The 21,237-nt window shown below is 41.0% G+C and overlaps 1 protein-coding gene and 1 non-coding gene across 3 annotated transcripts; both read right to left on the bottom strand.

The window, feature by feature from the left end:
- Window positions 1-219: 219 nt before the first annotated feature.
- On the bottom strand, window positions 220-21,041 carry nox4 (NADPH oxidase 4). 2 transcript variants are annotated; one of them, XM_022748529.1, is made up of 18 exons: window positions 20,929-21,041; window positions 20,417-20,512; window positions 16,339-16,449; window positions 15,763-15,847; window positions 13,987-14,084; window positions 13,589-13,616; window positions 13,274-13,346; window positions 11,781-11,861; window positions 9,929-10,088; window positions 8,613-8,777; window positions 8,346-8,408; window positions 7,457-7,517; window positions 6,683-6,764; window positions 5,296-5,415; window positions 5,076-5,184; window positions 4,057-4,125; window positions 2,013-2,113; window positions 220-1,913 (listed from the first exon to the last, which is right to left on the bottom strand). In XM_022748529.1, exons 1-18 carry the CDS (start codon window positions 20,983-20,985, stop codon window positions 1,793-1,795), a joined length of 1,680 nt encoding a protein of 559 aa, XP_022604250.1. In that variant the 5' UTR covers window positions 20,986-21,041; the 3' UTR covers window positions 220-1,792. The 2 variants fall into 2 exon arrangements, with proteins under 2 accessions (XP_022604250.1, XP_022604251.1); XM_022748530.1 differs by lacking the exon at window positions 16,339-16,449.
- On the bottom strand, window positions 3,152-3,223 carry trnad-guc. Its single transcript has one exon. It is a non-coding gene; the product is annotated as a tRNA-Asp (tRNA).
- Window positions 21,042-21,237: the final 196 nt, after the last annotated feature.

Genomic DNA, 21,237 nt, shown 5'->3' with positions numbered 1-21,237 from the left:
GTGTTTTTTTTTTCATCTGTTGATTGTGCAGGAAACAGTGCAAGGATCTGTAATAGTAAATGCATTCTAAACTATATGCAAATAACCAAGATATAATAAATAGAAAATCTTTTATTTCAGATTTTGTCTTAAAAAAAACAGGACAATCCTGAAAATATAGATAAAAACTTAACATTCAAATATATTTAAACTTAAAATGCTAAATAAATGATAGTTAATTACAGTTTGAGAAAATATGGTTGTTGTTTTTTTACAATTTCAATCGGAAATATAACAAAGTTGATTCTTTGCAGAAATCTGGTGGTTTCAGTTTTGGCAATTTTAAAAACAATAGCTGACTCTACTTTCGCTTTACAGCTTTACTCTGAAGATATGTAAAAAATATTATGTGTAGAAATTGCCAAAGCCCTGCAGAAGTTTTTCACATAACATAAAATAACTAAAAAAATAATAAAAATATATAAATAAATTCAAAAAACAACTAACTAAAAGTACTGGCTTGAGGTGTAGTCGTGTAGGTTTGCTTTTGTATAACTGCAAATCTTGTGGAACAACAGGATGAAATCAAAGACTGTCCATCGTGTGTCCATTTTGACTCCACTCCTTTTCTCTGCTGAGAGCAAATCATCTCTCAGATCCTGATGAGTGACAATCTTATACACCAATCAGATCCTTAGGTCTGTCTCCCAGCTCAGACGCTACAAATCCTGCTTCCATGAGTGGGACATACGGATCCAGCACCAATGCCCTTTTAAAGAGCTTGAGTCCTGTAATATCCCATAGAGGTTTTCTATATTCACTTTCTAAAACCTGAAACTCATTACATGGGTTTTCTGTCCTAAGATCAGTGTATCTGTACTACTTTAAGAGAGAGCTTTTGAATGCCAACAACAAAAAAAAAGAAGATATTTTATCACAGTTAAATATACAAGGCTCTCAGTTATTGCTGCCCTGTATTTTGAATTTAGATAAAACTTCTTTAATCTTTCTATAATCAGGACCTTTTGGTCAGTGGAGCTTGTTGGATGCACAGTTTGGTGTCAAGTGGGGGTTGAATGAGGCTGAGTGTAAACCAGTCACACTAAAGTTTGCACATGGTGCTTACCATATTTGATTTGTCCTTGTGGTTCCACTTCTCTGGTAGTTTAAGGCATCTGTTTCTTAAACATTTGGATAAAAAAAAAACTGTTTGTCTGGTCCCTGTCTGACGTTTCAGCCCTGTTCCACTGACAGATGAACTCCCACTAGTGTAATATCATTATCTTGTTGCGTTTGTGGTCGTGGAATTGCAGGTTTTTCTCACACTAGACTCCAACATGAGAAAGCAAATTTACCCAGCAGTGGGGAGCATCAGGGAGCAACTTCACAACAACAGAGCATCATGCAGTGAGCTGGTCTCTTCAGTTTGTCTCAGAGGTTGGTCAGATCAGATGCTTGAAGCTTGTGGAGCCCTCAGTCGTGGTTCAGGTTGGTCTGTAGAGAGGAACAGGCCTCATGCTACATGTTAAGGTCTTGTCCTGCTCGACCTTTTGTGACCATGGGCAGGGAAGCATATAAGATATAATTATGGTCTGTGAATATTTGTGCTTTTTTGGCCAGTTTCTGGATATCAAATGACATCTGACAGTTTGCCTATAGATTCGTGGACATGTAAAATATTTCAAGTAACCAAGATTGGCCAAAGAAATTTGCTTAAAAAAGAAGATTTTTGCCAAAATGTATTAAAATTCATCCATCCCAAAGTTGCTGTTTTTTTTCACTGAGGAAGTGCAGAACCAGGTCTGATGTTCAATCAGCTGAAGGATTCCTTGTTGAATTCAAAGGTTGTTCCAGAGGATCGGGCTGAATTACACAGTTTGTGGAGAGTCCTAGAGATGCCCTTAGGTCCACAGCAGAAAACCCCTACTCTCTTACTGAAACCACAGAGAAAGACAGTCATATTTTAGGATGTTCATAATTCATAACTTCCACAAGACTAGAATATTAACCCCAGATGTTCTCACTTTACTCACTCTTTATTGGTCTTCCCAATCTCATCAAACAGTAACTTCCACCTGGGCCGACCAACCAGCAGCCTCGAGGTGAGTGGCCGGTACTTCTCCTCAGACATGCTCTGAAAAAACGAGGGTAAATAAGACTAACATCACTATTTTTATTTTAAAAACTAAACTAAACTTTAATCAACATCTGCATCTGGATGGCACAAAAAATATTAGGTTACCACTGCGAGAGGGAAAAACATTCATGCAATCACATCTGCAATCAGCAAATTAAAGGTCAGTGTTGACTTTTCTACATCTTCTATACACAAACTGATTAAGATCAGGGCAATTTCCTGTCTCCTTTACTAAAATCTTCGTCTGAAACAACTGTTGAAATCTATACATTCCTTTTCTTCTCTTGCTTTCTCCTGCTAACCTGCACAGCAGCCTGTGCCTTTTAAAAATAAAAATCCCTTTCCTACACATTCAAATTAATTTATAGTATTTTATTTATAAAGGAGTGTCTTTAACAAACTGTATGTCTTAATAATTAATAATTAAACATAAACTGTGCTCTTATTGTTTTACGCATTGTGTGTATGACATTATTCATCCTTAATGTAAAGAGGAGATTTTTACAGAAACAAGTCAAGGCAAAGTTTAACTTTTTCGTCTGCTGTGTCAGGTTGTGTTGTACTAAAAACTCTAAATTCACTACAATATTTCTGTGTCACGAAGTCGCAATTACACGACACTACAGAGGGCTTTTATTTTGAAATGACGGATAAAGTGGAGCCGTGACAAGAAAGAAAGAAAGAAAGAAAGAAAGAAAGAAAGAAAGAAAGAAAGAAAGAAAGAAAGAAAGAAAGGGAAGCGAGAGAATGGTCGCTTTAACTAGTTTCCATTAAGTTAAATCGTTACTACCAATTAATATTCACTCCGACGTCATATATATGTAGGCCTATTTATTGTAGAAACTGCAGTAACATAATCCACGAGACGAGCAAAAACTTAATCGTGCGTGCATACATGCGTTCGCCTCGATAGCACTACACCACCACCGACGAAGCTCGCCTCCTCTCCCACGGGGAAACACAAGCCTCTATTTTACAGATCCTCGTAAACTGAATGACTCCGTGATCCAGGAGCGTGCTTTGAAAAATTTAACACTCCCCGTCGGGGAATCGAACCCCGGTCTCCCGCGTGACAGGCGGGGATACTCACCACTATACTAACGAGGAGATGACGTGAGAAAATTTCATGACGTAAAAAATTGTAACTCATCCAAATAAATCCGAAAGCATATGAAGTCACCAACACAGTCCTGTGTTAAAACATTTAAATTAATAGAAAAAAAATGGCTTGATGTTCCATTTGATCCACATAAAGGTCTGACATTTAAATAGATGATCCGTTTGGCTTGATCTCAAGGACATAAAGTATTGCATAAATACGTGCCAATGAAGGAAACATTGGCACGTATTTACTTTATGATCAAAAACATGACCAAACAGTTAATAAAATCAATGGTATCGTTATTATAGGTATAGTTTTATTGATTTTGCTGCCGTAATTTGTTTTTTGTTTTTTTTAAAAGAAACTGGGGGGAGTGAGCATCTCTATCAACTGGAGGTAAACGTGCACGACACTAGAAATAAAAACTACTGTAAATGTTTACATTCATTGTCTCTACTGGCTGAAAAGGTGAATATAGTTTGAGTGCAAAACAAGTGCATTATTACAGAAATACACGGACTGAAACAATGTGACAGAATAAATACTGTGCGATTCAACAGACTTTAATTTTTAGTTCACTCGAGTAAACTTTAAACTGCAGTGTGCTGTAGGTTCCCTCTGTCATTTACCGCCCTCTAGTGGCCAAGGTTCTTAAAGACTGGCAATGGCTCAATAATGAAGAGATGAATGTGTGAAGACAATATATATGAAATATAATGAAATGAAAAGATGACTCGCTGTGTGTTTGTGTGTGTGTGTGTGTGTGTGTGTGTGTGTGTGTGTGTGTGTGTGTGTGTGTGTGTGTGTGTGTGTGTGTGTGTGTGTGTGTCACACCTACCTGCAGACTGTCTGCCCGGCTGACGTACAGTTTCAGGTTAAAGTAGTCTGGTCTGTTTTCCTGCCAAAGCTAAATGACACATACAAACATGTGAAGTTCAGTGTTTAGTGGTAGTGAGATGAGTTTGGACTGATTTAGTGACATTGAGGATAAAATACAAAATTTATTCCATGCTTTCTTTCTTGCAAATACAAGAGGTAAACAGCCACAAGATGGCGTTAAATTCAACCAAACTGACTGATAGCCTTTACTGCAAGGCCTTGACTTTAAATGTTTCTCATTTTACTCATATAATGTAAAAATGTAAAGTTGTTAAATTTATATTGTTTGAAAAACTGCTTTATACATACATGCATACATACATGCTAGGGCCTGCTCTGCTGACTGTTTCACTATGCATACCAAAACGTTCTTTGCAAAAAACACACAAAAAATGAATCGTTGACAGTAAATTCAGAGTTATCGTTATGCAGAGTTTGATACCATGACCTAATGAGTGCTTTTATTTGATCAATCCATGTTTCTACACAAACTTTGTTAAACTGTAATAAGACCTTAAAAACACAGGTGCCACAGTAAGTACTCCCCTGCGCATCAGTGATTTTTTACATTCATAACCTCTGACCTTCCCCTGCCACTTAAAACCTGGAAAACGTTCTTTGACCTGTCTGAGAGCAAACACACACAACATTGGAAAGTTGCTGGCCCCAATAGCCTGTGGCAAGTGGATTATCTTTGCTAGTAAACTGGCTTAACTTACATTTTCTGAATGAACAGTATCAGCAAGGCCAGGCATAAACATTTTGAGGGACAGTGGTTCAGTTAAAAAATGCCAAATAAAGACTTTCAATTAATCCTCTCATAAAGTGAATCTTCTGACCCAGTGCTGACTTCAAGCAAACAAAAATCCTAAATGCTAAACCTAAAAGGTTTCCAAACTCTAATTATGACCCACAGTTTAATTCCCATGTTCTAATTAATATAACATGTAGGCTACAGCATGCTGACTTTGTCCTGACCTTGTGATGAAGGGCACACAGCAGCTCAGCAAACCAGTAGAAGGACTGAAGCTCCCTGCAGACCCAAACAAAATACAATCTCTGCAACCTGAACCCCGTCCAACCATCACTGGGTGTACAGCAGGGATCAGCGGAGGGAGAAAAAAAAAGAAAAAGAAACATCAAATACTTTCTCAAAGTATTCATCTCTTTCCATTATGTGACATTTTTCACAACTCACAGCAGAGCATGCAGCACACAGGCAAACGGTGTGACTCCTATTCCACCAGCAACACATAGACTGACGTCGTAGTTAAACACGTCCTCTGATGGACTTCCAAATGGACCGTCCACGTAAAGCCTGAACATATGATGTGGACAAAAAAAAACACAGGAGCAAATTAGCCAAGAAACTTGGCAAATATGCACACATATATTTATACTCTTCCCCCAGGGTTAAAAACACATAAGCAGACAAACATCCTGCATTTGAGATCTCACAGTCTGTGTGCAGCTTGTGTGTGTGTGTGTGTGTGTGTGTGTGTGTGAAGACAGACACAAACACCCATCTTCTCTAGAGCAGCTGCTCAAACACTTGTGTCACAAAACACACACACACACACACACACACACACACACACACACACACACACACACACACACACACACACACACACACAGACAAATACACTTTTCTCATACACACATACACTCAATACACAGATCCAAAATCATCAAGCACAGTCAAACCCAAACGTTTCTCTGCATTAACAACGTATACCCAAATATGCTCAGACAATGTTATACATCCAAACTGAGCCCAGAAAATGGTTGGTAAGGCTACAGCAGCACTTTAACACACCCCAACACCCGCCACATGGCCAAGTGAGGATTGGCTCAGCCTTACTCTCACATAATCACAAACCCTGTGCTCAGTAACACTTCTGAGAAAGTTTTATTCATGGCAGAAAATGTTGTGTAAAGACATTACAATATCGGTTTGTTGGTGACATTTGAAAAAAAAATGTCTTAAATAGTAAGCACTTCCTGCTTCCTACTGCTTTTATTGATTACCCTGTAACTTTACTTTAAGTCCTCCTGTTGGAGCTATTTGGTGTTATTTAGTTTAGTGTTTAGATTTCATTATTCTATTTTGATTTTATTATGATTAAATTTCTGTTAGCATTCTGTTAGTTTATCATTTCTGTAGTTTGGGTGTTTTGTTGTTATTTGTTTGTTTCATTTGGGCACGGTAGGGAGGCACCATAGGTTATATAGGTAAGCGCACGGTAGGGACCAGCATGCACCTGGGTGGGCAAAATGGTTTTTTACCGGAGCGGTTTGTTCTGTGTTTGCTCGTTATCTGATTAAATAAATCACGTTTTTGTTGAAATTTGATGGTTTGTTTAGCTCTGGTTTACGTTCACAAAACAAACTCTCATTCTCTCCGACCCCGCATTTCCCTCTCTCTATCTCCTCCTATCTCTCTCTCAAACACAGGGCAGGAAGAGCACAGGGTCAGAGGTCAGGAGGTCATAACCTCTGACCCCTCTGTGATCCTGAGCTTTCATGAGAAATCATGTCAGCCACATCACTCACACAGTCACAGACACAGACAGAAAATGTACTTGGGGTATCTCCTCTGTTGCACCATGGGAAGGATCTCCAAGTCGATCCTTGGCTGAGGAAGTAACAGCTGTGTGAACCGCTCTGAGGAGAGGAGAGGCGAGGAGAGGAGAGGAGAGGAGAGGAGAGGCTTTGTAATTACACAGTTAATAAATCCACTGGTCTAACCCCAAAGAACAGAGAGTGTCATACATAATGCCAGTATTATGTCTAACAAATACCACTACTATACATAGTTATGGGTCCTTTCTATACATCCTAGTTCAGTTTTTCCAATGTTTCCTTACAACATGCGTCATAGCAGATTAAGGGGCCAACATAAACAAATCGACTTCCCTTCCTGTGTTCTGAAAGCATGTGTCTGTGTGCATATGTACAGCAGTGAGTGGAAAGGAGTGGACATGTTCTTGCCTTTGTCCCCCCCCCCCCCCCAAGGGCGATCAGCTTTCCTCTAGTAAGTGAGTCCCTTTGGAGTCTGCTGCATAAATGCGCAACACACAGGTTATCTTTTATTGACCGCAGGATGACACTAGTGACTTTTCCTTTCTCCAATATACTTACATGTGCAGAAACACACAGAGAAAAGGACAGACAAACAGACACTCACTCTTGCTGTTACTTATCAGAGTCGACCGGATGGAGATCATTTTGTTTTGTCCTCCTCTTCATTACCTCTCCTCTCTGGGGAGGATGCATTTCCGAAAAAGTACATTTTCGTGTGTGTGTGTGTGTGTGTGTGTGTGTGTGCGTGTGTGTGTGCGTTTGTGTGAACCCACCAGTCCAGTCTCCCACGACTCGGAGATGGATGCCAAAAGTTTCCTTGTTCTCTGTGGGACACTGTGAGGAGTTAGAGAGCAAACAATGAGTCACAGCAAAACACACACTCACACACACACACACACACATACATATACATATGCAACTAATACAAGAGACACAGACATGCACACAAACACGCAATCCAGAGCACGTATACACAGCATAGCTACAGTTCTTTTCATTACATTTAACAATGCACACACACACACATTCATGGACACACACACACAAACACACACACACACACACACACACACACACACACACACACACACACACACACACACACACACACACACACACACATAGCCTTCCTGTTGGCAGACAGCGTTACTAGCCTCAGGGGTCTGTCTGCTCTCTGTCAGTGTGATTCTCTGCCCTCGTCCTCAAAGCTCCATAACACACCAGGCGCAGGCATGCACACAGTATACGTGTGTGTCTGTGCGTGTGCGTGTGTGTGTCTCTTTGTGAACGACTGTGTGTGAATGAGTCTGAGTCCATCCCTGTATGCTGTCTAAGCAGAAAGTTGTTTCTTTATCTTCTGCCTTTGTCTCATACAATCTGGACTAAATCTGAAACCATCAATAAACAACCTGAAACTGAATACTACTGCACGACCCAGCTGTCAATCAAGTGCCAGCTGACAGTAGAGGGGGCAGGATGTTGAAACAGACAAAGGACTGCATGTTCTTTGCCAGGGGGAAGAAAGTTTAAGAAACTGTAAAAACGTGTGTGTGTGTGTGTGTGTGTGTGTGTGTGTGTGTGTGTGTGTGTGTGTGTGTGTTTGCATTGAGTCATGAGGGAGGAATGTGTTGCAGCGAGTGGGAGAGTTTCATAAAGTCTTACCGTTGTAAGTGTGAAGGGATGGTTCTCAAATGAAGAGACACCTGGACAGTTAAGAAGAATATACTGAGAAAGAGAAGAACAGGGCGACAGCAGGATGACAGAGAGAGAGAGAGAGAGGGGGGAAGAAAGAGAAGAGGGGGATTCGAGAGGGGGTGAGAGAAAGAGGGAGGGAAACAAAGGAAGAATTAGTAAAGTTCCTAATAAAAAACAAGTGAGATGTAACAAAAACAAAATTTTTGGCGATAAATACACGTCAAGTCCTCTCACCTGTCCAGGACGAGCTCTGAAGTTCTTCTTTAGCATGCGCAACTCAAAGACATCACAGGGATGCCTGATGACCGTCACTATGGTAATGGGGTCACTGCTCCTCATGTAGCGATAGAAGCGCTCCGCACAGTAGAGACAGAGAGGACCGGTCACCCAAAGCCATGTCTAAGCACACGTGGAGACACAACACAGCACAAATGACAATGCCAAAACTACACTCGTTATCACACATGAGACTTTCCACATCAAATAAACGCTTTTTTTACAGTAAGTCACACAAAAAGTTAACGGAAGGTCATAGTCATCTTTGTTGGGTCTGTTTTTAGTGATGTTCAGAGATCTCAGCAACTTACAAATCATGGTTTTCCTTTAAAGCAGGAAAATCTCAGTTTATTTACATTCATACATTACGTTCATACATTATTCCTAGATGGTTACACCTGTCGATTGCCTTATAGTCACAGCAGATAAATGTAAATTTACTATTTTTAATGTGTCACATATTTGAAAACAGATACAAATAGACAGTGTACCGCTCCCGTTTAATTAGGTAAATCGACTGTTACATTTGGATTTTCTTTAGCTGTAACTGCCTGCAGTGGTGGCTCTGCAGACATTTTGCAACCAGTTCATACATATTTTTGTTGTTCCTAGCTGTCAGAGATTCAGCCTTGAAATTACAAGGCTGACTTGAGGCTGACTTAAAAACTTTTTATCCCCACTGCTCATAATCACCGTCCATGCGATATGACGAGAATCAGCCCTGATACAGGAAGCTTTGGGATTAGGCAGTTGCTGTCTATCAAAGCTTTCCAATTCTCACAACTTGTTCCCATTACAGTGACACAAGGGGGCTCTGAATCAAACCTGGGCCAAGAAAGACATTCCTGAAAATACATGCTAAATCTATCTACCTCTCCATCACAGTGGGTGGTGTTTCTGTTTCTTTCTGCCGGCAGTTACCTGTGGCAGACTAATTGCTCACAGCTCCAGTAAAGCTTTGGGAGCACAATCGGGTATAAAGGGGATTTTATGGAACCAGTTTGTTGCTTAACGACCATGTGCAAACACATAATCACACACGCGGGAAGAAACACACACAAACACATGCCTTGATGTAGAAAGAGGATGTCTGCTCCTCCCTAACAGCACTACACCTCTAATAAACTCCCTCCGACACTTCCCAAACTCAGCACACGTGCACAACACTTACACACCCGCTATAGCACAGACAGCACTTCTTTCAACCCAACACACACACACAAATCAATTTGAATGCCAGAATACGCGTAGCAGGCGCCTACACACCCACACACCTGAGGGTAGTGTGGCTGGAAGTGAGCCTCCTCTATGCATCTTCTCTCTTCATCTTCACCCTGGTCCAGCTCTTTGTCCTGTGACTCTGTGCTGCTCTGATTGGCTCTGAGGCAGCCAGGAGGGTGGGCCTCTATGTTGGTCTGATACTTCAGAGCTCCACTGGTGGAAAAGACATGAATCAAGGTGATGTTAGTTTGGTTATTTCATAGTAACTTATGCATAATACCCCCTTATAATTATGCATTGAGTATTATGATCCACTTTTTGGCTGGACTGCAGCAGTGGGGCCTGTCCTATAAATGCAAATGTCTGTGACTGACTGAGTGCGTGATAGAGTTGAGTGATCAAGTTAAAGCATTGGTCAGCTGGCCAAGTTTTGGAGTTTCCCCATCGGCTGTTGCTCTTTCAAAACCAAGCAGCACAAGCAGTCTCTATTAGGGGGGATATTTACAGCCTGCAGTGTTTCCAACTTAGCACAATTGTCGCTAGATTTAGAAACTTTTTCTCAAAACAAAATCAACAAATCTCATGACTCTTAGGAAAAACCTTAGATACTTTCCATAAAAGAGCATCGGCAATAATGCCCCACATGTGTGAGGCGCACCTCTCTTGAGTCTACTCTGTTCAGTGAGTGGCAGAGAGGCATAGTAGCAGTTTGCGACCCAGACAGAGGCTGTGGACTGTGTGAGAGGGCGGGTGATTTTGTAAGAAGACATCGCGGTTATAAAATCAGGATTTTGGCAGCAGCAGAGCAGCAGCTTAGAAATGGCTCAGAAGTTAACATGTAGTCTTAATGGGCCGCGTTTCAGTCACTACTTCATACTTGTCCTATTGTCTGATAACAGAAACAGAAAAACATGTAAATGAGAATTGCTGTATGTGAGCACAAAGAGTAGGAGAGAAGCAAACTGATAAAGAGTTGAAACCATCTGACACTAGGTAGAATGCAAATACGACACGATGATGTCAGTTTTTTACAGCTGTTCCACAACAGTTTTCAAGTACCTGTGTATGGTCAATGTGCTTTCGCACATTGACCATACACAGTCCAGTCATATACTACGTATTGAGTTAGTCTTGTTACAACAACATTGGGACCTCTTATATACAAAATAAAGAAAACTGAATGCATTCAGCCAATCAAAATGGGCAAATGTGCAAAAGCATGAAGATCATGTGTAATGGAAAGTTGCCTGTTAAGAAAGTGTGATTGTGTTTGTATGTCTGTGTCTGTTCAGGCCTGTGACCATAAATGTCACCTAATAAAAAATTGCCCAAAATTTGCAAGAAAATATTTTAAAAATGGACATAATTTCAAAAGTAGTAGTGTACCGCAGGTGAGTGACTGTCAGCGAAAGTGAGCAAAAAATAATCCTGCACCCTGATTATATGAAAAACTTTGTCATAACAAGGAATGAAATGACATTTTGTGTTGAATAAGTGACATGATTTTTCATACTGAATAAGTCAATAATATAATATTTTTTATGAAGTGAGTCAGTACACCATTGCATGATTTCATGAAATGAAAACTGTTAGTACAAGCGGATGGAGCTTTTATACTGAGGGAAAAGCTGAGAGAAACATGATTTTGTGAATGAGGTTTAAGCTACTGAAAGAAAGTTTGAGATGTCTCCAGCTGTCCAGCGGGAGTCTCCTATATTTGCTGACATTCATAAGTGAAGCAAATTCTTATCTCTGAGGTTAAGATGGGGACAAACTGTACCCAGAGTGAAGAAAAACTCAGCGACTCCTGCAGAGATAAACCCACATACACACCCACACACACAAACACACACCCACACATGTAGATTTAGTGCAGCCTTCAGTGGGCTAAGCCCCGAGACCTACCCGACCATGTGCACCATAAGGATGATGTAGAAGACGATGAAGAGGTTGTGTGTGTACCAGAAGATCTCATAGTTGGATACCCTGAAAAAAAAAGTGGAAAATGCCAACATACATTATTATTTTCAAAGAAACTCTTACTTCTACTTCAGACCAAGGTTGTTTTAAAAGAGAAATAACAACCAAAAACATAGAAGTAAATGAGTAATAATAACCTGGAAACATGACAAAAGGAAACAGGAGGAGGAGAGAAAGAAAACAAGCAGAGACAACAAAAGAAGAAAATGAGGACGTAGTTTGTTCAGGAGCAGACGCAGAGAGTCCCAGCTCAGAGCCTGAGTAAGCAGGACTCCAGAGGTCAATATTAAAGGGGTCATTACACACAAGGAACCCCCCCCCCCCACAATAAACACTGTGTTCTTCCTCTTTGATTGCAACTTCTTTCATGTTTGTTTTCTTTGAGTATATCCTGTTTCTATACAGGGACTCCACAAGGAGATTCTAAATCATCTAAAAAGATGTGTGTTAGCCCCTTATCAGTGGTCACGTTGTCATAATCCAAGGATGTTAACCCCAGAAAATGGATAGGGATTTGCAGCAGAAGTTAAATGAAATTTATTTATTTATTCTAAATTTTTAGATAAATTGATTAATTGACTTTAGTGTATTGATCCTGTGCCAATGACCTGTGACTTTGCTGTTTTCTGTTTAAATAGACAAACTGCACTGGACTTAGTATATAATTAGTTATGATGTTAAAGGTTAAAAATGCTGGTGCAAAGAATTGTAATTTACAAAATATGTAAATAACCTTGTGCACATTAATGTGTGTTAATAACACTGGATCAGTCGACACATTATGTAGGTTTTCCTCTGGTGTGCTGCAGCCATCATCCCACCACTCCAGCCACTTACCCGAACTCTTATCTAAAGCCTTAAGTGGTCTGGAAAAGCCTCTTATCCTATGTTCAATTACTGAGGAAAGCTAGGAGAGCGCACACACATGCACACAAGTCATACACACCTGCATGAGTTAAGACAAACACATGCAGAGTGGTTGACCCACTATGACCTCAGTAATGACAGAGCTGAGAGTGGAGCATTTAGTGGGGATTTGCTCACAGACCGCTGTTAGCATGTCTCCTTATGGTTTCCTTCCTCCATTTCTCTCTTCATCTCTCTCTCTCTCTCTCTCTCTCTCTCTCTCTCTCTCTGACTCACAGACACACACACAAACAACAGAGTCATAAACACAGTAGAAAGACAAAAGCATGGGTGCACCCATATGTACCCACATGCAGAGAGAGGCAGAAGACACAGAGGCAGAGGCACATGTATTTAAGCACAAAAAATGTATAATGGTTGTCTATGGGTAAAACACTGCTGCATGCAGCATTTGCCAAACTGCGTCCACCTCTCTTAACATATCCGTGACACAGCACATAACAAAAGACCTCTGATGATTTTGACGGAGGATGGTGGGTTAGGGGACCTACCGTACACAGTAGGAGGAGGACATGAACATCAGGAAGAGGATGAGAACCAACAGAGCACCCGTGACTCCTGGGACTAAGGAGAATCAACCAATGAGAGAGCAGAGACAAAGTCAACAAGTAAGTTTAACATCCTAGGGCACATACATGTACTCATCTTCAATGGCAGATTTATACTCACAGGTCTTGTTTTACCCAAGAAAAGAGGCAAAAATAAGAAATACAGGGAAGAAGATATTTAAAGAGAGAGAGAAAGAGAGGACTATAGTGTATTGGTCTATATTAAATACTGTATAAAAAAAGAGTAGTCCCTCTTACTTGTGGTCAGAATGATCAGCTTGGGGTCCTGGGAAGGAAATGCAACAAAAGAAAGAATTGTTCATGTTATCCTCAACGCATATTTTTGTAAGGACTAATTTGCATTTTAGATGTTGCAGGAGCAACCAACTCTGTACTATGGAGAGTAAACAATCCGCAGGCTTCATTCCAATACGTCACTTCAGTAGGTGACTTTATTGCTAAGTTTCTCCCCTCTACTTGAAAGCGTGCTTATCAGTTGGTGGAGTCTTTGATTGGATTGAAAACCTGCAGTTTGAAGGCTCTCCGTGGCACATGGTGTGTGTGAGGACATATTTGGAAGATGTTTACGTTTTCCTCACTTACTCAGAAGGCTGAGTTTAAATGTAGTAGTGTACAAATATGCGTTTGTGTCTCACCTCTCCTCTGTACCGAGCCAAATTGAGAGCAGGGAAGTCGTCCGAGTAGCTTACACTGAAGTTCACGACATTCACCAAGTGAGCAGACACATGCACAACTAGAGAAGGAGAGAGAGGGGTTACACAAAACTGATTTAAAACACACATTTTTGTGCACAGGCACTAGCAGCTATGCCGAACATCTCCTCTGCTTCAGACAGACAAACAATCAATTATAATGATCAAAATGAGCTGCAAGCGAGTACTTGTACAAACATCTCTTTGTCTATTCAGCAGAAAGTCAGCAAAACATCCTCCTGACTCACTGACACGAACTCACACACACACACACACACACACACACACACACACACACACACACACACACACACACACACACACACTTTCCTGACATCATAGGCTAACCATGCAGCCGTTCGACAGCTGATGGAATTAGAGGGCGTAATCATGAGACACAAGGGTCCTTTTTTCTCACTCACATCCTTTCTCACTCCCCCCCCTCCACCCCCACCCCTTCTCTCTCTCTTTCTCTCTCTCTGTCTTGTCTCAGTCTATGTCTCTCTCCCATCCCTAGTGCCTCTCAGTCTTCATTGTCATTTGTTGTCTCAGAACTTCGGCACTCCACTATTAGAACATGAGAACATAGCCTAAAGGGAAGAGACGTGTGTGTGTGTGTGTGTGTGTGTGTGTGTGTGTGTGTGTGTGTGTGTGTGTGTGTGTGTGTGTATGGTAATGGTGAAAGAAGGCTTAAGCTTTACAGATGATGTAATAGTGAAGAACAGATGCCAGCTCTTGCACTTCTTTTATTTCCATCGTTCTATTGGCTCTATGGATAGCAGTGTCAGACTGAAATATCTCAACAGCTATTGGGTGGATTGCCATGAATTTTTTTAAACAAACAGTCATGGTCCTCAGACAATGCAGCAGCAACACCTGCATGAGCTTGACATTTTTGGTATTAAGTGAACTACTTCTGATCACCCTCATCTGTACTTTGTATTTAGTGCTACCTCCACTGGTTTCACATACAAATGACTCAGCTTTTGAAAACAATTGTATAACATCCTCTGTGGCTCTGGAGGAGCATTGTCATCGGGCACATGTAGTGTAAGAAAATGGGCTTTTTAAATTCAAAGGCTTTTGGGCATGCACAAATGTTATTATAATGGGTACAAAGCAAACTGTATTACATCCCAAATCCCATCAGCCACCATCACAATATTACTAGTCAACAGATCTTTAGACCAGAGCAGGACCTCTGTATAAGCTTGGATCACTGCCGAGGAAAAGCACACAGCATGTTGTTATATGTAGGTGGCTGGTGCAAACTAAACTCGTAGTTCGTCTTTTTTCATGAGACTCTCATGTGTTACTGTAAAATTCAGATATGAGCCAGGCTCCTCAGAAAAAAAAACGCCCGTCACTGACTGATGAATAAAAGGAAGAAGCTTGTAAACCAGAGACCCGACGGACACACAGCTGCAAGGAGCTCCCATGATGTTATGAGAGGAGACTCTCAAGAACAACAAGAACACACAGACACACACACACACACACACACACACACACACAGTGACTTGACAGCAACAACACACATGACCAGCTGGGAGGACATCACAGCTGGTACCCCAGGAATGCTGAGCCAGCCTGGGTCCATTCATCTACACTTTACATACACACACACACACACACACACACACACACACACACACACACCAACACACATTTTACACACCCAGTGATACATTAGCTGCGCTGATAAGTGACAGTTTTTACCAGAAAAGATGCAGATGGTGACTCCACAGGCCACATGGAAGGTCTTGCTCTTGTCCAGCAGTCTGCGTGTCTTTCTGCTCGATACCTGCGTGAGTTCGTGTGTATGGAAACACAGACAACAGAGTTATTTTCAAGCCACGGATTCATGGGAACCATAAGACATTATGAATCTTTACTAATAACGTACCAAATCTTCAACTGTTTTCTTGCAATTTTACATCAAAATCTCACTAACTAAGCTCACTGCAGCAGGTAATTTCTAGGTAGGTTTACACAAAAAGATACTAACTAGAACACCATCACAGACTTTTCAACAAAACCCATATCTTTCTAAGTGACATATGATAAAATGTGGTGTAGCTGCCCATTTTTTAACCAAAAAAAAGTTGCTCCCTCATCTGAAACGACCTTGTGATAAGAGTTCCTTTATTTTGAAGGATATAAAATTAGCCACAGCTGTAGACATTGTAACTTCTGATCAATTTTCTCTTTCAAATAAAATTTTCCTCAGTGTGACTGACATGACATCACTCCATCCTTCTACCTATCCCTTTAACCCTCAGTTTCTCTTCTCACCATGTGTGTTCCTCGGACAAAGGTGAGCAGGGAGCGACACATGGGCAACAGCACCAAGCTGCAGTTCAGGTTCAGCACAGACGCAGACGCCCTGCTAATGCATAGACCAAGCTGGGAAAGACACACACATACACACACACACACACATACGCACGTACACGCACGCACACGCACGCACACGCACACACACATATATTGTTAGGCAGGTTGCTGCAATAGGGCCTATTCAGTGGATATAAAGTGATAAGAGTCTTGTGGATTATAAACATACTCTTTTGAGTGGACTATTCAGTGTGTGCACTAAGGGCTTGAAGCACGATTTCCCTGCTACACAGGGTTTTCTAAAACCATCTTTGTCCTTCCCAGTATGGAAAGCTAGGAAACGTTCTTCGCTTAGGCAAATCACTCTGCTGGATGATGACTTCACTGGTCAATAACTGCTTAAAAGAATATTTAAAATATTCTTTAAAAATCTCATATGAGGTTGGAGTTAATCTATTTTAAAAGATAATAAATAAGAAAAACTGTGTCACTACGTCCTACACTACTGAATGCAATTAAACTGTGTGCAAAGACAGACTCATGAATGTTTGTGCAATTTTGTGATTTCCTACTCCAATTAATAAAGTTTGTGACACTATAGTTACAGCAAAATACTATTTGTCTCAATTTTCATAGGCTTTCAACACTGGGAAAATACAAGGCACTATTAAAAGTATGACAAATTAATTAGCTAGTGGCAGTTCCTTTTTGCACCATAGCCATGGATATACTGAGAACTACCACTGGATTACTTTGATACAAAAGAAAACGAACGAAATGTTGATTCTCAGGAAAGTTCTTTCATTCTTCTTTCAATCTTTTATTCTAATTGGATTTATGGACATTTCTTCACAGTGGACATCACAAATATGTGCATTATGATTGTTTGTTCAGATCTGATTGAGTTGTGACTCACCTCACAGATCATCTCTGAATAAACAAACTCTTTGGGATTCTACTCTCTGATGGTGACGTTTGTACAGGCAAAGACAGATTCAGTTTCTGACACCAATGCATACAGATTTTACAATTTGTCATCTGTGCATTACAGGTTAGGTTAGGTTCACAGGCAGTGAAAGAAAAAGGCAGTGATATATTACCACTGCATCTCAAACCAGGATGAAAAGTGTGCAGCTTACTTGAAGTGACACGGGAGGGATGTCAGCCGTGTAATCTGGCTTTACAAATCTCAAGCTACAGCGAAATGATCGAAGCTGTTTTCAAGCGGAAACACTGGATGTACTTCGGCGTCTGCTAAACTCAGCACATTTAAACACTTTCTTGGCAGCCTCTGTGTGCACCACTGGTGCCGTCTCTTCTGATTATCCCTAAGAAACTGAAACAACCAGTGTGAGATGACGGTGTGTGTGTGTGTAGATCAGAGGAGTAAGGGAGGAGAGACAGCTCATGTGTGAAGCTGTAGTGCAACATTTTAAGGGATACTCTGAAGAGTACCTACTGAAGACATACGTTTCATCCTACCTGCTGCCACCACTGACCTCCCAACTGGAGAAACACCAGTTTTAAATTATTAGACAAGCGAAATGATAAACCGCCTCCAGTCAATGAGGACAAGAGGGAGCACAATTTATAGCACAACTAACTGAAAGAGATGGAAGTGCAAGACATGCTGCAGGGTTTCTGAAATATAAAAATGGAGCATGCAAACAGGTCAAAGTTAAAATCTATACAGTGCAAGTGAAGGTCAGCAACAGTGAACTTAAAAAGTCTGATCCGTTTACCCTTTAAAAACGTCCCACACACATTCACTCAATACAGCTTCCCAAAGAAAAGCAGCTGACGGCAAAACCACAAGCAGGAGATCAGATATCCTGCTTTCTGTACATCCCCGACCCCGGACAACCAAAACACACACACACACACACACACACACACACACACACACACACACACACACACACACACCCACACCAACCAGGTGAATAAGATAAGATGCTTTTTGAAGTTAAATCGAAATCCCCTTCAGCAGCATTAAAGCTTTGAAATACATCTCCATCTCGCCCGGGGACACACACACACTCACACTTTCGTGCATATACACACACTCAGCTACACACACACACAAAAACTTCAGCCCTGTGGCAAGGCATTCAGTTAAAGCCAGAGGCGTGCCCACACTTGCCCCTCTCTCTCCCCTGTGCCTCCCACTGTACAGGCAGTGCATGAATAGCTCACACATACTGCTTGCTGCCACATCTTATTCAGCCACTTATTTCATGCTGCACAAATCGTTTCCTCTGTTCAATCTTCATACTGTATCCTTTATGTTTTAAAGCTGTTATGTACCAATACTGAAACTCAAAAAACTGCCATGAATTCTTATGAAATGAATGTTGTGCTCCACATTTTCCCCTTCACCTGCAAAGTGATATCACATTTTATATTGCACATACATTCTTTCTTTCAATGGGCAACATTTAGGCTCATTGTAAGTATCTAATAATGAAGCCCTCAATAGGTCTAGTGGCTTAAAGCACGGCTTCTTAGTAGTAATACTTGCATTGGACTAAAGTATACAGAGTCTTCCTTTTTATAATATAAACATAAAATCACTGTTCTTGGGTTATTGGAGAAAAAAAAAGTGATGCTAATTTTGTCCTTGCTTCCACTAAATAAGCAACTAATATTAGTTCCAACAAGTTGCAACTAATAGTGGCAGAACTTGAATAAACTCAGCAATATGATGCAAACACAGGTTTCTGACATGACGGAAAAGACTCAGGTGATTGGACAGTAATGTCAGTGGTATTTGTAGGATTTTCTCCAAAAGGCAAGGAATGTTTTCTCTGGAATAAACACATACACGTACACACACGCAGACACACCAGCATGAACTTGTGACAACAATTACACGAAGGCTCACGTGGGTTAGCATGCATCAAAATCCTGATTCCATGTGCTTGTGTGTGTGTGTGTGTGTGTGTGTGTCCAGGGTCATGTCACTATTGGCCAGCCCTGGACTCGGCACAGACTGGCCAACTGATGAACACACACACACATGCACACACACACACACATACACACACACACACACACACACACACAGACACGGCTAATTGCTGTCACAGAGTTTATAGTCATAACTCAGACTCATTAAAGCTGCATGTGACAGATGACCATCCATCGCTAAACTTTTTTCAGAGATATTAATAGAAATATGTGAAGCCACTGAATACAGCAGCAGGTTTTGTCAGCTTATTCAGGCTGTGCTTCCAACCTCATTGCCATCTGGACAGCTACTAAAAAAGCATCACATGATCCATCCATGATATACAGTATGAAGATGCAAACATTACAAAAGCAGTGTATGTTTCTCTGTTATTGGTGATACGCACTGCACTTGTAAATATAATTTTTAACATTCCGTTTTTGTGCTGATTCAACTTATTATTAATTTCTTTACATCTGAACTGCTACTTTTTAACATTTTTTGTCCGCAGTGAGAATCTAGATTAATCTATGTGCACACAGTCAAAATCTACAAACCTAGATATGCTGATGAGGCAGTGAGGATCAGTGAGTTTCAATGTGATGGCTGTGGTTAAGTTTTACTAATGTAGTGCATGGAAGTGCAGGTAAAAGGCAACAGATGTTACAAGAAGCCTTAAAATGAGGTGTCCTCTGGAATATCAATTAGATCTGATTAGCCCAACTAGAACTCCATAGCAATATCCATCACTGTGTCTCTGGTTTTACGTGGGTTGCAGCTTGATTAATTAGCTAAAGAAAACATATACACAGTTCACTTAGTGCTCAGTTTTCTTTCTCCCACACACAGATATGCACCAGTGCATTTTGTCAGCCTTTCAGCCCAGAGATGAGAGATTCTCACCAGTCAACCATAAGAGGTATTATAATCAAAATCTACATATACATGTATATACAGCAAAGGAACACTGACCTACAGATTAAAAAAAAAATGTAAATGTAAAATTGTAAATTAAGTATTAAAACATATGAGGAAAATAATGATTGTTGTAGCCTATGGGCTGTATGTTAATGTGTCAGGTCTTACCCCGAGCATCTTGTAGAGGTAGTGATACTGCTGTCCATTGGAATAAAGCAGGAAGGTCTTTAGGAACAGCCAGGTGTTAGCTCCCAACCACAGCATCTACACACACACACACACACACACACACACACACACACACACACACACACACACACACACACATACACACACATAATCTTCAAATGGCACAGCATGTACAGTATAGTCTAACCATCACTTAGCCACATTTGATCTTAAAGAAATGTTAATCCTTGGCATATACAGTAATGCTTGTAGCAGGCTGTATGGATACAGTATAATGAACTCACTACTGAGCAGTGACAAACTGACCAACAGTCAATTCATTTAGTGCCTGACTTAGTGGTTTTTCCTCAGAATTTGTTAGAAGTTGTCTTGAGAAAACGGGCTGTAAAAGCTCATTAACAGGTAAACCAGACGAATCCGTTCGCAGCATACGATTTGAACGTGGAGCTGAACAGCTTTAAAATCTCTGACGAAAAGTATTTTTTTCCCACCAGGACCAGATGCTTTCCTCCCTCGTTGGCGACCCAGCTCCGCAGCGACACGACCATGATGCCCTCTCAGGGTCTGAGCAGCTGCCCAAACTTCTCACCAAAGCCTCGGTGTGGCTGAGAGGTACAGACCCGTCCTCCCCGGCAGCTCTCTCTCTCTCTCTCTCTATCCGTCTGCCTGCTTGCGCGCGCGCGTGTGTGAGTGTGTGGGTGTGTGTGTGTGTGTGTGTGTGTGTGTGTGTGCATTGACCTTAGACCGGCCGGTGTCTGCTCCGTCCTGCCTCCGTTACGCAGCTCCTGTCTGCTCTGAGC

Source organism: Seriola dumerili, unplaced genomic scaffold (genome assembly GCF_002260705.1).
Source record: "Seriola dumerili isolate Sdu_G_001 unplaced genomic scaffold, Sdu_1.0 BDQW01000122.1, whole genome shotgun sequence".
In the NCBI taxonomy this organism is placed as follows: domain Eukaryota; kingdom Metazoa; phylum Chordata; class Actinopteri; order Carangiformes; family Carangidae; genus Seriola; species Seriola dumerili.
This window is presented reverse-complemented; position numbering and strand designations above follow the sequence as displayed.